The sequence below is a fragment of the Phascolarctos cinereus genome, unplaced genomic scaffold (assembly GCF_003287225.1).
Source record: "Phascolarctos cinereus isolate Bilbo 61053 unplaced genomic scaffold, phaCin_HiC Scaffold_5;HRSCAF=322, whole genome shotgun sequence".
NCBI classification, from domain to species: domain Eukaryota; kingdom Metazoa; phylum Chordata; class Mammalia; order Diprotodontia; family Phascolarctidae; genus Phascolarctos; species Phascolarctos cinereus.
In genome coordinates, this window is record NW_027555958.1 from 318,473,823 (window position 1) to 318,493,406 (window position 19,584).

Here is a 19,584-nt window from a genome sequence, read left to right on the forward strand (position 1 = left end):
AAAAAAATCTATAAAACAAGTCACAGTCCTCACTTTATAAGCTGATGACATTCATAACCAGAAGCTGAATGATTACTGAAATCTGGCTGGTTGTTTTCTTCAAAAAGGAAGGAATTTACAGAATTTATGGAAAGTCCAATGCCCTCATTTTGCCCTCTAACTACTCTTTCACTGTCTTAAATGTCTCCTACAGGTATTAGGGTATCTGGGTAATCTATGGACATTTGTCTGTTCTTCCTTCCCTTCCTGATACAAAGGACTTGGACATCATTAGTAACGGATCTAAACACATTGAAAAAAATTTCCTGACAAATTTTTACCCTGGAAACATGAAGTAGATAACCTGTTTACAAACCCTTTAGTGAAGCAAGATAACATTTACACCAAGAATTCTGTTCTTTAACATTGGAAAAACACAAATTTTCTATAATGGGTCTATAGTCATTTCTATAATGATGTGATTATTTTTTAAAAAAGCAGTAATTTGGGTAACAAGTTTTGAACAATAATTTCCAAATATGTATATTTGGGAAATGCTGATTCCTCTATTAGTAAGGAGATTCAGCACAGGATTTTTAAATGACATTTTGTTCATTCATCCTTCTTTCTGTGAAAATTCAGGGGAAAAAAAACTGTCTTCAAATTTAAAGAGGTAACTGGTCAGTAAACAGGAACAATGAAAGGGAGGCATACCCTCAGAAGAAAGGGTAAGAAGACCTTCACAAGAAGCTTCAGATAGTTGATTCTGTGGGCACTAACTGCATCAGCTGATTCTTCCAGTGTTTGTTCTCTGTAAATCCCAGAGTCACCTGACTCCCTGACCCCACCTAGAGAGTAAAGTCAGGCAATGCTTCTAAGACCATACCAAGGCCATACCCCTTTGCTTACTCTGTGGCATGAAGAATACCACTCTGAGTCCACAGATCCTACAAAGATCAGAGACCTAGAGTTCTGCTGAGCAGCCTTTGTCACAGTTTTATATCACTGAAACTTGTGTTCTATACCAAAGCAAAACTTTTCACCAAGAATTGCCTGATATGGGGCTCAAAGTCTCTACTTCATGAGAAAGTAAATATATTCCCAAAACACTCTACACTGCTACAGTGACCTTTGTGCAAGTGGTATTCTTAGTGAGATCTTCAATGTAGGTAATTTAATGAGATTATAATTGGTAAGAATAAAGACAATGGTTAAAAATAAGTGAAACTTGGAAGCTGTAGTTACTGGCAGTATTATAGGAGGCAGTGTAGGGTAACAGATAGAGAGCAAGGCTTGGAGCCCAGGAGACTTGGGGTTAAGTCTTGCATTTTTTCTTGTTCAGTGTGTGTTTGTTAATTTTTTCAGCCACATATCCCAAATTCTCTCTACCAGCCAATATAATATTATGATGGCCAGATCATGGCATAGCTATTTGCAAATCTTATTCTCCTATTCTATCTTTGCATCTTCTATTTACTTTTCCATTTCCTTCCATTTTATTTTCCTGCCATAATTACCATTTCTGAAATCTGTATACTATCTACTTTATCTGACTCACAGATCTAAGTAAAACCAAAGGAAGATCTAAACACCATTTGCAGTGACTAAATTAATGGGAGATAGAGGGGGATCCTTCTGCCCCATCCTTAAATATCTGAAACTGAGAATATTTGAAGAACTGTCTTTGGAACTACTGGAAGAAAAATAACAATGGAAAACACCAAGAGGGAGAATGCTGTAGTTAAGCTCAAGTGAAAAGTTTCCAGGCACCAGGAACAAGAGGACACTTGTGTTTTAATAAGACCTCAGTATATTCTTGAGAAGGGAATTTGATAGTAAGAGATGCTGACCCATGACCTCTTAAACACTGAGCTTCAGAGAGGGTGTACCAGATGGACAGGTAAAGGCCCTTCCCCTGGTGCCTGGGCTACTTTTAGGAATTGTATGTCACGCTTTTGTTGCTCTAACAGATGACCATATTGTGCATATTTATTTGCTTCAGTCATATAATATATTAGCATTTTCATTGATGTCAAACAGACTGCTTTTCCCTAAATTTTATCTTTTCATATGTGGATGATTTTTTTAAAAATTGGAAGTAATTATTATTTACAACCATGGGGTTTTCATACAAGTGCCATTCATGATTCTTACAAAATCATTTTGAATTTAAATCACAGTTTTACCATGGATTATTAAGATAATCTTGGAGGAGAAATTTATTTCCCTTCACCTTAGTCACTCCACCTGTAAATTTGTGAAAGTAACATAAACTTCAAAGGAATCAGAGGAGGCTTATTAAACTCCAGTTTGTCCCTTTAAACTTCCAGTTATAATTCTTGAATAAAAGTGTCAAACTGAGCATAAGCAATCCGTTATACTTAGTGTCTTAATAAATTAATAAATTAAGCTTAATTAAAGATACTTAATAAATGCTGAATAAATGGAACAACTAGAATGCTGAAGAAAAGACAAGATTATGGTTTCATCATTTTTCTTGAGTTTTTCTCATTTTACGGATGAACATTTCTGAGACAGGAAACAAAGAAGAAACTAAAGAACTAACAAAATGAGTACTAATGACTATTCAATTGAAGAAATAATCATTTTCCAAAAGACAGCATATAAAGAAAATCAGAAGAATCTTAAATATCCGTGGGCCTGGCCACAAGAAGTAGTCAATAAAACGAGGGGCACCCTTCATCATGTCAGCAATAGGACTTGAGTCTGGTATAGTAGACTCTTATAACAGTATGTAGCTAATATGAATGGGGAATTTGATTGGACCAACTCAGGATGGACAGCCATGGATGAGTTGCAATCTGCATATCTTGAGAAAATAACTACCTTGACTGCATCACAAATCGCTGTGTACTTGATGTTATGGTGGGTTCTGTAGCTGACTTGTTAGGCTACTGGTTGATCAGTACATTGCAAAATTTCCTGACATGACTTCAAAAACTGCAAATTATTTGTAGTTCCCAATATGCTCTTGCTATTCAACATATACCACATTTTAACCCTAAAATAGATTGGTTATGGAAACATTTTAAATCATGGTTTACATTACAGGCAGGCAGGATAAAGGGCTAAGTACAGTAAAACCTCACCAAAAAATGTCAACGTTAATTTCAAGATATTTCCTAAAAATATGCAGTGTGCCAAGCTATCTAGTGAAATTACAGGCCCATTCCATTTTATAAAATTGAATTGTAATGATAAAATTTTAAAAATTCTATGACCATAAACTAAATTTTTAAAAATTAAATTGTCTTTTCATGTCTCCTGTGAAAAATGACTATATTACTGTCTCAATGTAAATTTCTACCTTTTCTTTTTTAAACCCACAGCTCAGTTTGCTATGAATTTTAGTACCCCAAACGAGTTACTTTGGCTAAAATGTCTAGTAGGAGATGTAAGGTTTCTTTCACAGTTTTAACCACATTAGTAACTACATTGCAGTACCTATCAAAAGCTTTCAGAATCAACAAATATGTCATTTAGACATGGATTAGGCCACTAACTTTTGGTTAACTCTATCACCTTTTATTCTTCAAGCCCCATGGGTTAATACTGAGGGGAAAAAAAGTGCCAAAATTCTTCAAAGAAATCCAGGCAGAGAATTTTTTTCCCCATCTTCCCATAGCATTTTATTAAAACCCACAATATACTCCCCAGCCTTGCCTTGCACACACTTACCAGCAAGATAGCAGTGTTGCCTCCCAAGTGTACTGAGTTGCAGATTATAATTTTATACAATATATAGCTTGCCAGTACCCTGAGCTCCTCTATGCCCTGGGCCTGTGGGTCAGTCTTCTTTAAAGAGTCAGTATTCTAACACTGGATTTGAAAACAATAAAAAGAGTGCAAACCATTCAAGCTACTTACAGCCAGCGAGCAGGAACTGAGAGTGCTGCACGGCATCTGCAGCAAGGAGCAGAGGATGGTTGGCATTAAAGGGTGGCTGCAGCTCATTCCACTGAGGGGTTCTAGGGGAATAATATGAGAATATTAATCTTTGAGCGTAACAAGGGTGATGTAAATCATTGCAGTTTTCATTGAGTACAATAGCTGGTGGAAGTTCACAAAAGGTTTTGAATCAAGAAATAGAATTTCTTCAATGTGCTGAAACACATAGCCCTAGGTCTAAAAAAGAACAAAAAGGAGAGTCAGTCTCTCACTCTCTCTCTCTCTCTCTCTCTCTCTCTCTCTCTCTCTCTCTCTCTCACACACACACACACACACACACACACACACACACACACACACATTGCATCAAGCTGACATTAGCAGAAGAAACTACAAGTGGACTATGGGATTTGGAGATCAGGGGGCACCTATACAATGGAGAAAACCATTCCTACAACATCTGATCTCATTCTATTCCAGCAGAGAATTGGAACTTGTTCTTTGCCATGTGGGGATAGGCCTGCTGGAGTATGTTTTTTGTTTGAGGAAACTTCTTTTTAAACTCTAACACCCAAGTTGGTAACTTGTTAGGAATTCTTTACATTGAAAAAGAAAATCAACTCAATGGAAAATAAAAACCATGGTGAGAAACAGTTGTGTAAATTTGTGACTTGTTTCTCAATCCAATTAGCATGTGCAGTTCCATAGTGATACAATCACTTTGGGGATGGTGGAATAATCTTAATTGGAATCGGCCACTCCTAAATAGCTTGATAAATCCAGTATTGATCAGCCCAATCCAGAAATGAGCAGCAGTAAAGAATATCTGAGCCTACCAAGATCAATAGAATGATATTTTAAAACGTCAAAAGCTTAGGCATACCCAATTTTGTTTCTTTCCCTCAATGCAATTTCCCTCCCTCTTAGACAAAGCTCAGCTCTGAGCCATTTCTAAGATATTTTCCCTTTTTCTTTATGGGAAGCTATCCTGATCCCAATTGGGACACACTTTACAATGGGACACTGATTCTTTATCAAATAGGACTACAATGGCTAAGACTGTTCCTAATTCACATTCTTTGGGAATCCCTTTAAAGGATAGCTTCCAGTCTTCTATTGGTTTGCAGTTCACTTAAAGGCTGGCTTTGTGCCACTATGTACTTTCAGTGAGCATGAGACTGGAGAAAAGGGCAACAATAAGCTTTTACACACTGAAGAGAACAAAAACTCCAGGGAAAAGGAACGCTAAGATGTTACGGAGAAAGGCAGGAGATACTACCTCACTAGAGTCCAGCTGGCCCGGGGACATGTCACCATTTCCAGGGGAGTGTCATCACTGATCTTGGGGGCAGTGCTGAGTGGCCGAGGTTCCATCACATGTTCCACCAGAGTCCCATAACAGCTGATGATATACAAGGACTCAACCACAAACTGTTTGGACTGATCTATGCAGAGAGAGAAGTATAATCTGGATTAAGGACAAGAACACAAAAAGGGGCAGGACAAATCCACTGTGCCAAGATAGATGACAATCGTTTCCTTAAGTGTTTTACCTGTTCAGAATGTTCCAGAGGGTACTCCAGGTCACCCCTGAATAGTCAAGGCAAAGAAAGCTATCACTTGACCTACTTCTACAGCCTTTTCCATTTAAGTCAAATACCCAGTAAAAGAGGAAAATTATAATTAAAATCTCCATATAATCAATATTTCAAAAGCTCAGCTAATTGCTCATTTATTTCCAAGCAATACGTAATACACTCAAATTCTGCTAAAACAAAATAATGCACAGTTCCTCAGATTTTGTTGTGATGAGATTCTGACTGCATTATAAAAATTAAACACTGTCAGGAAGGATTAAACATGATGAATCAGAACTGGAGTAAATTAAGTTTTCATGGAACAAGTTTTTCAGACTGAACTACACTGAATTTGTGCTCACCTGTACCTAGCTTATGAAAATTCTTCACCCACACTAAAAAAATTTTTAAGTCCCTAGAAATGAAGAAACTACACATCACCCCCTGCTAATCCCTCAAACTTCACTACCCTTAATGGCATCATTTGCCCCAATCTTAAAAGTAGGTCAGCCAAACTCACAGGGAGATCAGCAGCTAAATATGTTGCTAAACAAATGGCTTTCAGGTGAGTACACATGTCCCTACTACCACAACAGGTCCAGTCTTGCATCTCAGGTTTTACAGTAAACCTAGCAGCAAATATAAAATCCCCTATGAATGCTGGGAGGGTCACCCTATCTCTAAGCTAGACGAATCAATTACAGCGCCAATTTAGAGAAAATGGCTGATAACCAGTCAGTAGGATATAAAGGAAAGGCAAGTTAAAAGGGTAATTAGAACAGCAGGGAGAAACACTGAAAAATGAGCTTCACAGAATGTTTTAACTTGCAACAAAAGGTCCCTCAGATACCATCACTGAAGTTAAGGAGGTAACAAAAAATTAAAGATGGGATAAGGAAATGGAAGGCTTGCCGACTTAACTGTATTCTCTTCCATTTGTGCAGAGAACCTGCTGTGCTCAAGATCATGTTTCCCAGGAAAGGGTCATTGAACAGAGATAACAAGAGAAAGGGTGGAGGTCTGGTGGCCAGTTTTAAGCTTAGGGGGAATGAAGAGATGTGCCAAGTGTAAGCCTGACCAGAGAGGTGTTTCAAAACAAACCTGTTTGTGGCCTACTTTAGTACTAATGAAACAAAGACCAAAGGCAAAAAAAAGGAATGTAAAACAAAATGGGTCTACAAATAAAACTTTTTTTACTCTGCAAATATTTTAGGAAACTTGTTGGCTAAAACTGAACAAGTACTTACAAAGTACCTACTCCATACAAGGTACTTTACGGAAGACAGGATAAAAAGATGACAAAACAGGCCTACAATTTAACGGAGAAAATATGACCTGCACAAAAATAAACAGGAAATAAGCTTGAAAAATAACTAGTTCAGGGGCAGCTAGGTGGCGCAGTGGATAGAGTACTGGCCTGGGAGTCAGGACGACCTGAATTCAAATCCGTCCTCAGCCTCATAACACTCACTAGCTGTGTGATTCTGGGCAAGTCACTTACCCCCAATTGCCTCAACAAACCAAAAACAAAAACAAAAAAGAGTCCCGTACCTGGTAAACTGTCTTCTTCTGCTCCTCAAAATCTGTCCTTACATTAGAAATTTCAACATATATGCTGCATGATTTTGCAAACATTCTAACATCCCATTTTTTTTTCAATTTCCTCAAAGCTCATGATTTATTGCTCCATTATACCTCAAGTTCAAAAAGAGATGGTCAAACCAAGCTCTCACAATCACCTACAACTACTTTGTTTCCACAATCAAAAACTCTGACATTGTTCCATCTGATCAAAATCTCCTAGCATTCCAATCTCTTCTTCTCTTTTAACTTTGTCTTTCTCCTAATGACTTCCAATCCTTCTACCCATCAATATTTGATCTAATCATCACCCCTAATCTGAATTTACTTTCCTCCCTTCCAAATCTTCACTTTTTAGTTTATTAGTTCAATTCCATGCTGCTATCTACTCTCAAATCTCTTGCCTTCTCATCGAATTGCCATTCATGTCTCTTCAAACACCAATACCAGACTCCTTCCATCTGACTCCTCCATGCCTATTTACTTTCTCTGACTAGGGCTAGAAGAAGTCATGCCACAGAGTGGACTGAATCCACTATGAATTTTTATTATCTAATTTCAACTGGGTCCTCAGCACAACAAAGTAAACTTGGCACTTCCCCTTTATTGAGTCTCTACCCCACTCTCCACAAAGAATGTTTCAAAACTTTTCTGCTCAAACTGCTCACACCAGCTTTTCCATCCCACCCTCTTGGCTGAATGACTTGCCACTTACTTTACTGAGAAAATTGAGGCCATTCACCATGAGCTGCCTCTTCCTTTCCCTTCATGTCAACTGCTTTTTATCATTCCCTAGTCTCTCCTCATTTCTCTCAGTCTCTGACAATAAGACAGATCTTAACCTTGACAAGGCCAACCTTTCTATGTGTACCTTTGATCTCATCCCATCCTATTTCCAACAGCTGATTTATTTCCTGCCCCCTGAAAACATAACCTAGTCTTTCTTATAATTAAAAAACTTTCAAAAGACCTCTCAAGACATTTCCCTCTATTTCTCATTGTTCTCTAAGCCAAATTCCAAGAAAAAAGTATCTATACACATTGTGTCTGCATTCTTTGGTCTCACTCACCCTTCAGCCTTTTGCAATCTTGCTTCTGTTCTCACTCAATTGAAACTACTCTGGTAGTAGATATCCATAGATATCAAGGATTTCCTAATTGATAAATCTGATGGTCTTTTTGAAATCTTTATCCTTCTTGACCTCTTCAATCTTCATGTCATTTACTTTCTCTTGATTTTCCAGAATGATTATGTCTTCTCTGTCTCCTTTTATTGGCACATCATTAATATCATGCGCATCAAATGGAGATAGGACCCTAGGCTCTATCCCAGGCTTTCTCTTCTTCTTTCTTCTTTTTCTCACTCACTGACCTCATCAGTTTCCATAAGAGTTGATAATACTTTAATCTATATATCCAGTCCTAGTCTCCCTCCTAACATCCCATCTCAAATCACCAACTGTCTACTGGACATTTCAAATAGAATGTCTCTCAGACAACAAACTCAAAACTTTCTTTCTCTCCCCAAATATTCCCTACTTGAAAAGGTAACTTTCTGTCCAAGGGATCATCATCCTTCCAGTCACTCAGGCTTATAACCTTGGTGAAATTCTCAACTTCTCACCCCATATTCAATGAACTCCAATGGCTCCCTATCACATCTAGGATCAAATATTAAATCCTCTGTTTGGCATCCAAAGCTCTTCATAACCTAACCCCCTCCTATCTTCCTATCTTTCCAGTATTATTAGACCTTACCCCTCAAACCCCCACTCCATATTCTGGGATCCACTGACCCTGGCCTCTTTGCTTCATAAGATCTCTCACATCCATATTCTTCTCTCAAGTCACATGTGCAACATTCTATTTTAGGTCCCCAGCACTTCTCACTTGGACTATTACAAGAGCTTCATCTATTGGTTTTTCCTGGCTGAAGTCTCTGATCAACCCAATCCATAATCTACACAGCTGCCAAAGTGATTTTCCTACCATACAGATCTAACATATAGATCTGAATAGGTATTCATGTAACTTCCCCTCCCCTGGCTCCCCAGTTCAATAAACCCCAGTAGCTTCCTATTACCTCCAGGATCAAATATAAAATTCTTTGTTAGCATTTAAAGTTCTTCACAATCTGGTCCTGATGTACCTTTCCAACCTCACTGTTCATGACCTCTCAATAATTAGGCTAATCAACTGTCTTTCTCTTCCTCACACACTGTACTCCATTTCCTACTGAATCAGTGCTTTTTACTGGTTATCCCCTTTACTAGGATCTGCTTACTCTTCCCCTTTGGCTTGGAGAATCCCATACTTCCTTCTACCAGCTTAAGTACCAGATTCTATGTGAAACGCTTCTTGATCCTTCTAACAGTTAGTGTCCTCCCTCCCTAAACTACCTGGTATTCGTTCTTTGCATATTATATGTGCAAATGTTGTCTCCCTCAATAGGACACTTCATTTTTGTCTTTTAATCCATACCACTTAGCATAAAATAATTAATAAATGCTTTTAAAATGAAATATGGATTGGAATGAGGATAGAATGAAAACAGTAAGACCAGTTACAGCTGATTATAGTCTAGGTCAAAGGACTTGAAGTGAGGCAGTATGAATAGAGAAGAAGAGATGTGTTTGAAAAGTATTGTAGGTGTATGATCAACAAGACATGGTAATTCACTGAACATAAATATGATAGAAATTTTCAAAACTACATGGCTGGGATATGGGGATAATATCAAAAGAAGTAGAGAAGCTGGAAGAAAGTCAAGTATAAGAGGAAGACAGTGAGCTTTGTTTTGGATAAGTTAGTTTGAGTTGCTAGCAGACACCCAGGTGGAAATACATAGCAGGAAAGTGACAGCTGACCAACTGTCATTTGTACAGAAGAGATAACCAAAGGCATGATCAATAGCTCATTCTTCTAGAGGTCTATTTTTCTTCTGGTCCCCTTCATAGTTAGCACCTTTCCCAAAAATAACTTTCTACTTATACTGTAGATATCTTGAATGTATAATTTTTTGTATTTTGTTTCACCCACACATGTACTAATACAAAAGCCCTCTGATTGTTTTACTCTGCCTTAATTAAACCTCTCTCTTCACCAGGTCATCTTCTACTCAAACTGTTCTTCCCAAAGTATATATCACAACCTTATTTAATAAACTCCAGTGACTCCCTAATGCCTCCAGGATCAAATGTGAAATCATCTGTTTATCATTCTAATCTCTTCATCACCTGTCCCCATCCTACCTTTCCAGTCATCTTACACTTTACTCTTTGTCATCCATTGACAGTGGTCTCCTTGATGTTTGCCAAAAATAATGACTCTCCATTGTTGATGGAGTTGTGAAATGATCCAACCATTCTGGAGAGCAATTTAGAACTATGTCCAAAGGGCTATAAAAATGCGCATACCCTTTGACCCAGAAATAGCACTTCTAGGACTGTATCCCAAAGATATCATACAAATGGGAAAAGGACCCACATGTACAAAAATATTTATAGCAGCTCTTTTTGTGGTGGCAAAGAATTGGAAATTGAGAGGATGCCTATCAACTGAGAAATGGCTGAACAAGTTGTGGTATATGAATGTAATGGAATACATGGAATACTGTGCTATAAGAAATGATGAGCAGGCAGACTTCAGAAAAACCTGGAAAGACTTGTATGGTCTGATGCTGAGTGAAGTAAGCAGAACCAGGAGAATACTGTACACAGTATGTTGTGCAATGACTAATATTGATAGACTTAGCCCTTCTCAGCAATGCAAGGATCTAAGATATCTCCAAAAGTCTCATGATGGAAAATGCTATCCACATCCAAAGAAAGAATTATGGAGTTTGAATGCAGATCAAAGCATACTTTTGCTTTTTTTTTTCTTCCATTGTGTTTTGTTTCTTCTTTTTTGTGGTTCCTCCTATTGGTTCTAATTCTTCCTTACAACATCACTAATGTGAAAATATGTTTAATAGGAATGTATGATTGATAGCCTATATCAGATTGTGCGCCATATGAAGGAAGGTAGGGAAGGAGGGGGAGAAAAATTTAAAACTCAAAAGCTTATGGAAGTGATTGTTGATAAATCAAAATAAATTAATTTTAAAAAAAAGAAAAGAAAGGATGCCCTAGACATATTAATCTATTCAGCTTTAGAACTCCTGCCTTGGAGTCAAATTGTTTTGATTGTTAAGTGCAAAGTCACCTAGGCCAGATACTTGACACTTGGTAGCTGTGTGACCCTGGGCAAGTCACTTAAACCCAACTGCCTTGCAAAAAACAAAAACAAAAATATATAGAAAAGAAGAAAAGGAAGTTCAAAGGAGGGCACAGACAGGGAATGTTTTTGTTACTACTGAGTCAAATTTTATATACATTAATAAAAATAAATCTAATTTCACACTTTCATGTGATACCCTCTTTTTCATTCTTTATATATTGAAACATTGGATTTTTAAAAATGAAAATATAAACAACTGAAAGCATGATTCAATGAATTCACCAAGGATGGGTAACATATGAGGGACAAGGACAAAGTATCGAAGAACACCGAAAAAAAAAAATAATGAAAGAGACAAACACAGAGCAGTAGTATAGTGCAAAGAACATTGGCACAGAAGCCAGAGAATTGGGTATAAATCCTACCCATGGCACTATTTATGTGCCCTTAGGCAAGTAGGGGATTAACCTCTGCAGGTCTCAGTTTTATCACCTATAAAATGAGGAGTCAATGGTCAGCCAAGCTCCCTTTTAGCTCTATGTGATTCTATGAGACTACGACAGGAAGGAGGAGGAAATGCAGGATTTCAAGAGAGTGAAGGAAGGAAAGAATATCCAGAATAGACAGAAAATGCTGCAGAAAGGTCAAGGAGGGCGAGAACTGATAAAAAGACATTGGGCTAGGGAATTAAGAGGTTGTTGGTCATCTCAGAGAAATACAGTAGTGAAGTTTGAAGGCAGAGAGCAAGGCATTGAGGACTGAGTGATGAGGAAGATGTAAAGTCAGCGATTATAGTCTAGGCTTTCTAGAAATTTAGTCATATAGGAGAAGCACAAAGTAAAACAGTTTGAGGGGATGCTACCCTGGCTGTGTCTAAAAATAAAAACAATATAACCTCCTCAAGAGGAGGAAATGATTCATTCTTTGTCTTTCTGACACTGGTGTCTAGCACAGAGCCAGGCATATAATAGGTGCCTAATAACAGCTTTTTGACCAACTGATTATTTTCTAAACAGTGAAAAAGGAGCCAGAAGTGTGGGAGACAAGTGCCTGATGTGTACTTGGCTTCGAAGTCATATGAAGGCTTTATGCCAAAAAGTCCTGCTATTACTGGATCAGTTTCTAAGATGCAAACTTTTGGATATGCATGCCGGGGGGGGGGGGGGGGCACGGAATCTGCATGCAATCTAGATCCCTACTGAATAATCAGCTTATTTGTTACAGTACAGATATAAACTAATGCTGGTGCCGCTACCAATACTTTCCCCATCTGCACAGCTCTCAAAAATGCCAATTTGGAAAAAAGGCCCTATAGGCCCTCATTTTACACATATGGAGAGACATCATCCTTTCCTTCTTAATCCTACAAAAGCTGGGCATAAAGAACTGAGGTGATAGATGCAAATTAAAGGGGTATTTTAAATTTACTGAAATAAGTAGAAAGCAATTTAGCAAAAGAAAAAATTCCTAAAAGGGCCAAATATGCAATTTCAATAAAGATACAAACCTTTTTCTCGTTTCAGACCAGGATTACTTGCAAACCAGGATCTGGACATTCCAAAGATGGCAGCCACACAGAATTCTCCTCCCAATGATTTGCTGGGTGAAATCTGGGGAGGCGGTTTAACTTTGCTTTAAAAAAAAAACACATACACAAGAAAACAACAAAAAATTAATATGGTGACATAAGACCCCACTAAAAAAGATTAGAAGTCCTTTCTGATTTTACCCCTTATAAGTCAACTACTTTCAGTGCCTATAGCCATACTCTTGCCATAAGGGATTCTATCTGTTATGGCAAAACCGTGTTCAACATATATTAAGGCAGAAATTATGTTAAAGTTCCAGTGAGTTATCAAGTTAACTTCAAAGGTTAAAAAAAAAACCTGACTTTGTGACATATGCTGGGAGAAATCTGAGTCAGTTCTTTTCAGTTCAATGCCACCTTCCCTGTGGATTTTAAGATGGAAAAGTGGAGCCAGCACAAACCTCTCACAATAACAACAAAATCATTCATCATTCAATTTCAGTTTTCAAGTCAGAAATACAGGATGTGGGGTTGGCAATAAGTGGGAGATAGAAGAGAATGGAGACAACACATACACCCATAATACTGAGTACCAAAATAACCAGATTGCACAGAATGAAACCCCAAAAATGCTCTCATTCAAAATGCCACAGACAATGTGCATGTAGTAGATCTAATGATATGCAATTACATTTGCTGGTCTTCCTATTTGGTATTTATTTTTCCCTCCTTGTTCCTTGAAAATGATGTGTCTGTTGCTGGTTAGAGAACAGAGCGGTTAAAGACTGAAGTAAAAGCTGAAGGCCTCTGGGTGACTAAGGCACCCAAACAGAATCTCTGCTTCCTATATGATTTATAAATAAATGCAGAACAATGCTACACCTTATTCTAACTACCCCAAGAGAGTGTATCTTTTTCTTTTCCCATTATCCAAAATTTCCCCAAATAAGGTCTCACCTTTTTACCTGGCTACCTGTCCTAGCAGCAGGTTCTCTTCTCTTTCCTAAAACTCTGACATATCTTTTACATTCTTTAGCACTGATTCTGATTATATTCATCTATGACTTCACCCATTGGATTAGAAGTTTTACACAATCATCTGACATATCATTATCATATTTGAAGGCAAGTGGTATAGGTGACAAAGTGCTACACTCTGGGTCAGGTAGAACTGATTACAAATGCTGACACAAATGGGATTTGTGTAGAACCTTGGTCAAGTCACTTAAACCTCTTTCAGCCTCAATTTCCTTATCTGTAAAATAGAAATACTAAATAAACTTATCTTTCTCTCCTCTCCTCACCCCACCCTTATGCCCCTCCCTTCCCCCACATTTCCTTATTTCTTCTCCTTTTGCATAGCTTATGGCATTTGATCCATTTCCTATGAATCAAACTATCTTTTGAAGTAATTCCAACTTCTCAGGTCTACTCTACCTGAAATGCTCTCACTAAGCCTCATAGATTAAGCATTACAAAGTATCCCAGCCAGGAGAACCCTCAGATATCATCTAATCCAACGCTTCTCTTTTACAAATAAGGAAACAGAGACCAGACAGGCAAAGAGGTTTTGCCCAAGGTTTCTCAGGTGGCAAATTACCAGAGGTGGAATTGGAATACAGGTCTCAAGTCTACTACACCATGGGGGCAGGCTTCTTTTGCTACCATATTCCCCGTTTAGATAAATCAAATGCTTTGTTATCCCACCCCCACTTCCAACTCACTTTTACCCTGGGAAGTACTAACTGATTTTTTTAAGTCTTTTTCTGAGGACAATGACAATCTTGTAAAGATAAAATGGGAGAAAACATCTGGATGCTGGGCACAAGGCTAGTTTTTACAGGTTGCTGGATACTTCCTTTTTTGAATCAGAACCTGTATGATGAACATGTTCTTGAGTGTTCACTGAGCTCCATCAAGGAGAGACAATTCTTTCCATTCCCCATTTGCCAGTTGTCTCAAATTGGCTCAAACCATCCCTAAAACTAAAACTAAGTCCATGCTTTGAAAGCCAGTTCTAGCCTCCGATACACCTAAGCTAACGTAGATGGGTTACCAGTAGGATAATATGTAGTGGGACTAGAAAGAAATGGGACACAGATTTAAAGCTAGAAGAGAACTTGAAGGCCACATACACCAAAACTCTCATTTTTCAGATAATGAAAGTGATGCTGAGAGATTTGCTCAAGGTAACAATGTAGTAGGTAAGACTGAGATGGAAACCCACAACCTGTGACTCTATATAGTACAATTTCTACTACAGCACACTAGGTAACAGGGAAGACTCTGTATCTCATTGGCAACATTCTTACACATATGGAAAGAGGTAAATTTTATCAGAGAGGGAGTATGGTCTAGTGGGATTAGCACTGAGTCCCAATTTGCAGACTTATTTGTTTAGTAATGCAGGCCAAGTCACTCTTATCTTCTCAACTGGAAGACAGGCATAATCACATTATACAATATTCCTCTCAAGGATAACAGGAGAACAGGGCTTTCTAAACCTTAAAACAACATCTCAAGCTGAGTCATTATTAATATTAATGAGTTCTACATCACTGGAGGTTTTCCCATAGATTGGAGGATTACATATTGGGAATGCTACCTAGAAGATTCATGATGCTAGAAAGGGCTAGCACACAGGTACTCTGAGTTCTCACTCTGGGATTCTGGGATTCCATATGACAAAGAAGGAAGTGACAGGAAATTGTTCATTTAATTCAAATAAATCAAATTAAATTCAAATTAAATCATACACACACACACACACACACACACACACACACACACACACATTACTAAGAGGGATGGGGGAGTGAGGAAGAGATACAAAGACTGAAATAAAACCATTAAGGATTTCCACATTCTATTATATGAAGGATTTGCCATTAAGGATTTCACATCCTATTATGGGGGGTACAACATGTACATATCAGCTATTCTGGAACCTTAGATACTTCCATCGATCTGTGAAGGAGAACTCAAGTGAGGGGGAACTCTCGACTTAAGCTTTTCTCCCAACAAGAAAGGCACAAACATTATTTAGAAATGTATCAGTCACTTGAGTGAGGATCCCCACCCCATTTTTGCTCAAATCCTTTATATATCACCTTAAATCTTCTAAATTCTACGTTGTGCCTTCTTAAAGTCCTATTCCAATGCCTCACTGCAGTGGGCAATGGCAGCAGCAGCAGCAAACCACATATTCCAAAGGGAGAGCTTTGCTACCAATCCCACACATTGACTAGTCCTGACTATCTGTTCCACTAGTTTTGGCCATCAGCTTTTCACTCTAAGCATCTGTGATAAAGGGGTCAAATCCTGGCCTCAGCAGTTGGTGGGTAACCTGGAGCAAAGTACTATATTTCTCTTAGCTTCCGTTTTCCCATCTATAAATATGGATAGTAACAATGTTTATAACTACTTCATAGAGTAGCTACATGGCACAATGGATAGAACACCAGGCCTACAGTCAGAAAGATCTGAGTTCAAATCTAGCCTCAGGCACTAGCTATGTGACCCTGGGCAAGTCACTTAACCCTCTTTGTCTAAGTTTCCTTATCTACAAAATGAGCTAGAGAAGGAAATGGCAAACCACTACAATAATCTTTGCCAAGAAAACCCCAGATGGGGTCACAAGGAGTCAGACATGACTGAAACAACTAAACAAAATATTACACAAGGTTGTCATACTTAAGAGAGCTTTAGAAAATAATGAAAATGTGAATTATTGTTACTACTATTACTACAGAGGAAATTAAAATAAAACTGTTAAACTTATGTCTGCATAAAGAGCAACAAGAGCCCTTAAATTTCCATTTTGTTTTGTGAGATGAGTAAAAAAGCCTAAATATTTGTTATCATTAGGTGAGAAAAGACAGTGACAATTCAGTCATTTTCAGCTAAGTACTTGCAAATGCATATTTGTTTGGAGAGCAGCTCCATGTATTAGAAAACATCTCAGTCTCTGGAGAACAATCAAACTGAAAGGCTTCACAAAAAGGGGATCAAAAATCACATTGAGGGGTGAAGGGGAGGGTGAGTTGAGAGAGGATGGTTTAAGTGTCATGTGGAGGCTGGTTAACAACTTAACTATTCATTTTCTCACCAGGGTTGCTGGTGACATGCCAAGTAGCTAAAGCGGCACAGAGAAACAAGAAAGAACACACTTGCTTCTTCATAAAAAACATGGCTTATCAAAAATTGTATAACAAACTGACCTGAAGTATAGATTTGGACCAAAAAATGGCCACTTTTCTACAGAGAACCATTAAAATCAAGGGCAGAAATGTGATGGGGGGTATATTAAAAAACCATCAATTTTCTCCCAGGATGTTAAAAAAAAATTACTTTCTGTGAGTTTACTACAGTGTCTTGCAACTTAATCAAGTGATGCCAAGAACTGAACTCTCCAGTGTTTCCAAAGTCTTGCACATTACTAGTTCTCTCTCACATCCAGCAATCTGCCCTCCCCTCCCGCAACTCCCCCCCCCCATCAATATAATTATCACTTACAGATGCTCACTGGCTCCTGCAGAGATTAAAGGGGAAGCTTAAAGGTACATCAATAGCTCTTAGTATTTATTTCAGTATTTCTTTATATTGACAGATTCCACAATCAGTGTTCAATAGATGATCAAAAGTGTTGGCTTCTCTGAAAATTGCTTGCTGCCTGCCCCATGACACAGCTGAGGAATGGGTGTGTGGAATACTTGTAGAAAGGGCTGATTTAATTAAGGTCTTCCCATCATCATGACTACATGGGGAATTTACTTCAACAAAGCATGATCATCCCAGAAATATCCCAGGAAAGTGGGAGCCAGGAAAAGAGCCACAGTGTGTATAGGAGAGATTTCTTTTATTATTGCGAAAATCTTTCCTAAACCACAACATCCAAAAGAAGGAAACAGAAAGGTTGACATAATTCCTCCTTTTCTGAGTCAGCTCAAAGGTAGTCTGGAAATGACAAAGTCCACAAAACTCTCAAGTTGAAGCTTTGTGGTTCAGGAGGCCAAAGGATTTTTAAACCAACATGTGACAAGGGCATTATCATGGGCAAGTGTTTGTTTCCACAGTGCCAAATGTTTCTATTTCAAAATAATCTTTCATACACAGAAAGATGAAACCTTGTAAAACAATGACCAGCAGTTAAACCATTTAGCATGGCTTATTTCAGAAAATTCTATAGTAATTTCAACTACTTCTTTGGAAATTTATTTTGACTCTAACATTTTTCTTAATTTTCCATGTTTCATTCTTCCTATAAGGAGAATCTGAGAAATTCCGATAAAAAAACATTTTCCATTAGAAAATAATTTCTAAACTATTAGTATTTGGAGGCTTTGTCTCTTCAGCAAACTTCCCACCCCCAGCTCTGTTAAAATAATGGATAAATTAAACATACAGAAAATATCATTTGAGTCTGAATGGGATTTTGGGGAAGGTTATTAGAAACCAATTCTACTGATTACTGGATGTATCCCACTTTTTTCAATTTATAAATGAGATCAAAACATCATGACGAACATAGGTGGTGACGGACTTGTTTCTACTATAAACTACTGCTCTTTGCTGCCCCTTAACCTGTCAGTACCTCATAAATTATCCCATGTGAAAAAATTAAAAGGCTGGTTTAGCTTAATTTTTGAGCCAAACCCAAAGCAACATGTGCACCAATGCAACTTTTACCACTTCAAGCAAAGTCACAAATCTAAATCACCAAATTTACCAAATAAGTGGTGGCAGAGCACTACTCTCAAGGAAGAAAAGAGGGAAACGAGGCATGAAGTAAAAGACTTTGGACTTCTCTGAATATCTAGCTGGCCATACAGCCATAAGAATTATTCGTATTGAAAAAGGACTTGTGGAGATGTTAGTATTATGGGGTGGGTCCTTTAGAGAAATTATTAAAGCCCTGGTTTTTTTCCATGTTGGTTCATAATTTTTGAAGGTGATCAAGCAAACTCAGATAGATACTAAGTTTCTCCTGCTGTCTCTCTCTCTCTCTCTCTCTCTCTCTCTCTCTCTCTCTCTCTCTCTCTCTCTCTCTCTCTCTCTCCCTCCCTCTCCCTCTCTCTCTCTCTCCCCCCTCCATTCAACTGCAGATGTTTGGGAGAAATTTTCAAGTTTGTAACAAGAACAGCTTTAACATTATGGGAAAAATATTTCCTCATTTCTACATGAATTTACTGTGTACCCTTGTATGAAAGGTGAGCAATAAGTGCACGTATGACACAAGAAGCAAATGGGAACCCTTGTGCCCTGCTGAGATAAACACAAACATGGACAGAGCCAACAGAGAAGATGGAGGCACTATTTCTACCCCTTTCTAAAAACACCAAAAGAAATGAGCCAATATATTTAATATTTCTTTTGTAAAACCAAGGGAAAATGCTGATTAAAATGCCCCAGTGGTATGGTATCTCCTAGTTACATACCCAAACCCATTTTCCTTCCATTTTTCCTCATCTAAAAGCTTTTAATATTAATTTATGGGTTCTTTCACTGTTCTGTTCCTTCCTACTGGGCTTTACTGAATATAACCTAAGCAGGAAAACTGAAAATATTTGTTAATAAAAAGATAGGATATAATAGCATACTTCCTCCAACCAGACACACAGATTATTCTTGAAGACTAAAGTTTTATTTGATGAGTATGACTACAGTAAAAAAATGTATATACTCAAATTAAGCTCAATAATTCAACTATCCAAGAAGGGAAATGTTTCTCTCTCATGGAAAGAGGGCTTAAGACATCCTACAGAAGCACTGTTTTTATTTTAAAATTGTTGT

At 37.9% G+C, this 19,584-nt stretch overlaps 1 protein-coding gene across 1 annotated transcript in view; it reads right to left on the reverse strand.

Annotated features, from left to right (window-relative positions):
• Positions 1-19,584, reverse strand: part of BCAS3 (BCAS3 microtubule associated cell migration factor) — a 766,782-nt gene that overhangs the window by 414,157 nt on the left and 333,041 nt on the right. Inside the window, 3 exon segments of the mRNA XM_078156106.1 lie at positions 3,868-3,968; positions 5,168-5,333; positions 12,772-12,896. Of these exon segments, the coding sequence (XP_078012232.1) occupies positions 3,868-3,968; positions 5,168-5,333; positions 12,772-12,896 (392 nt within the window).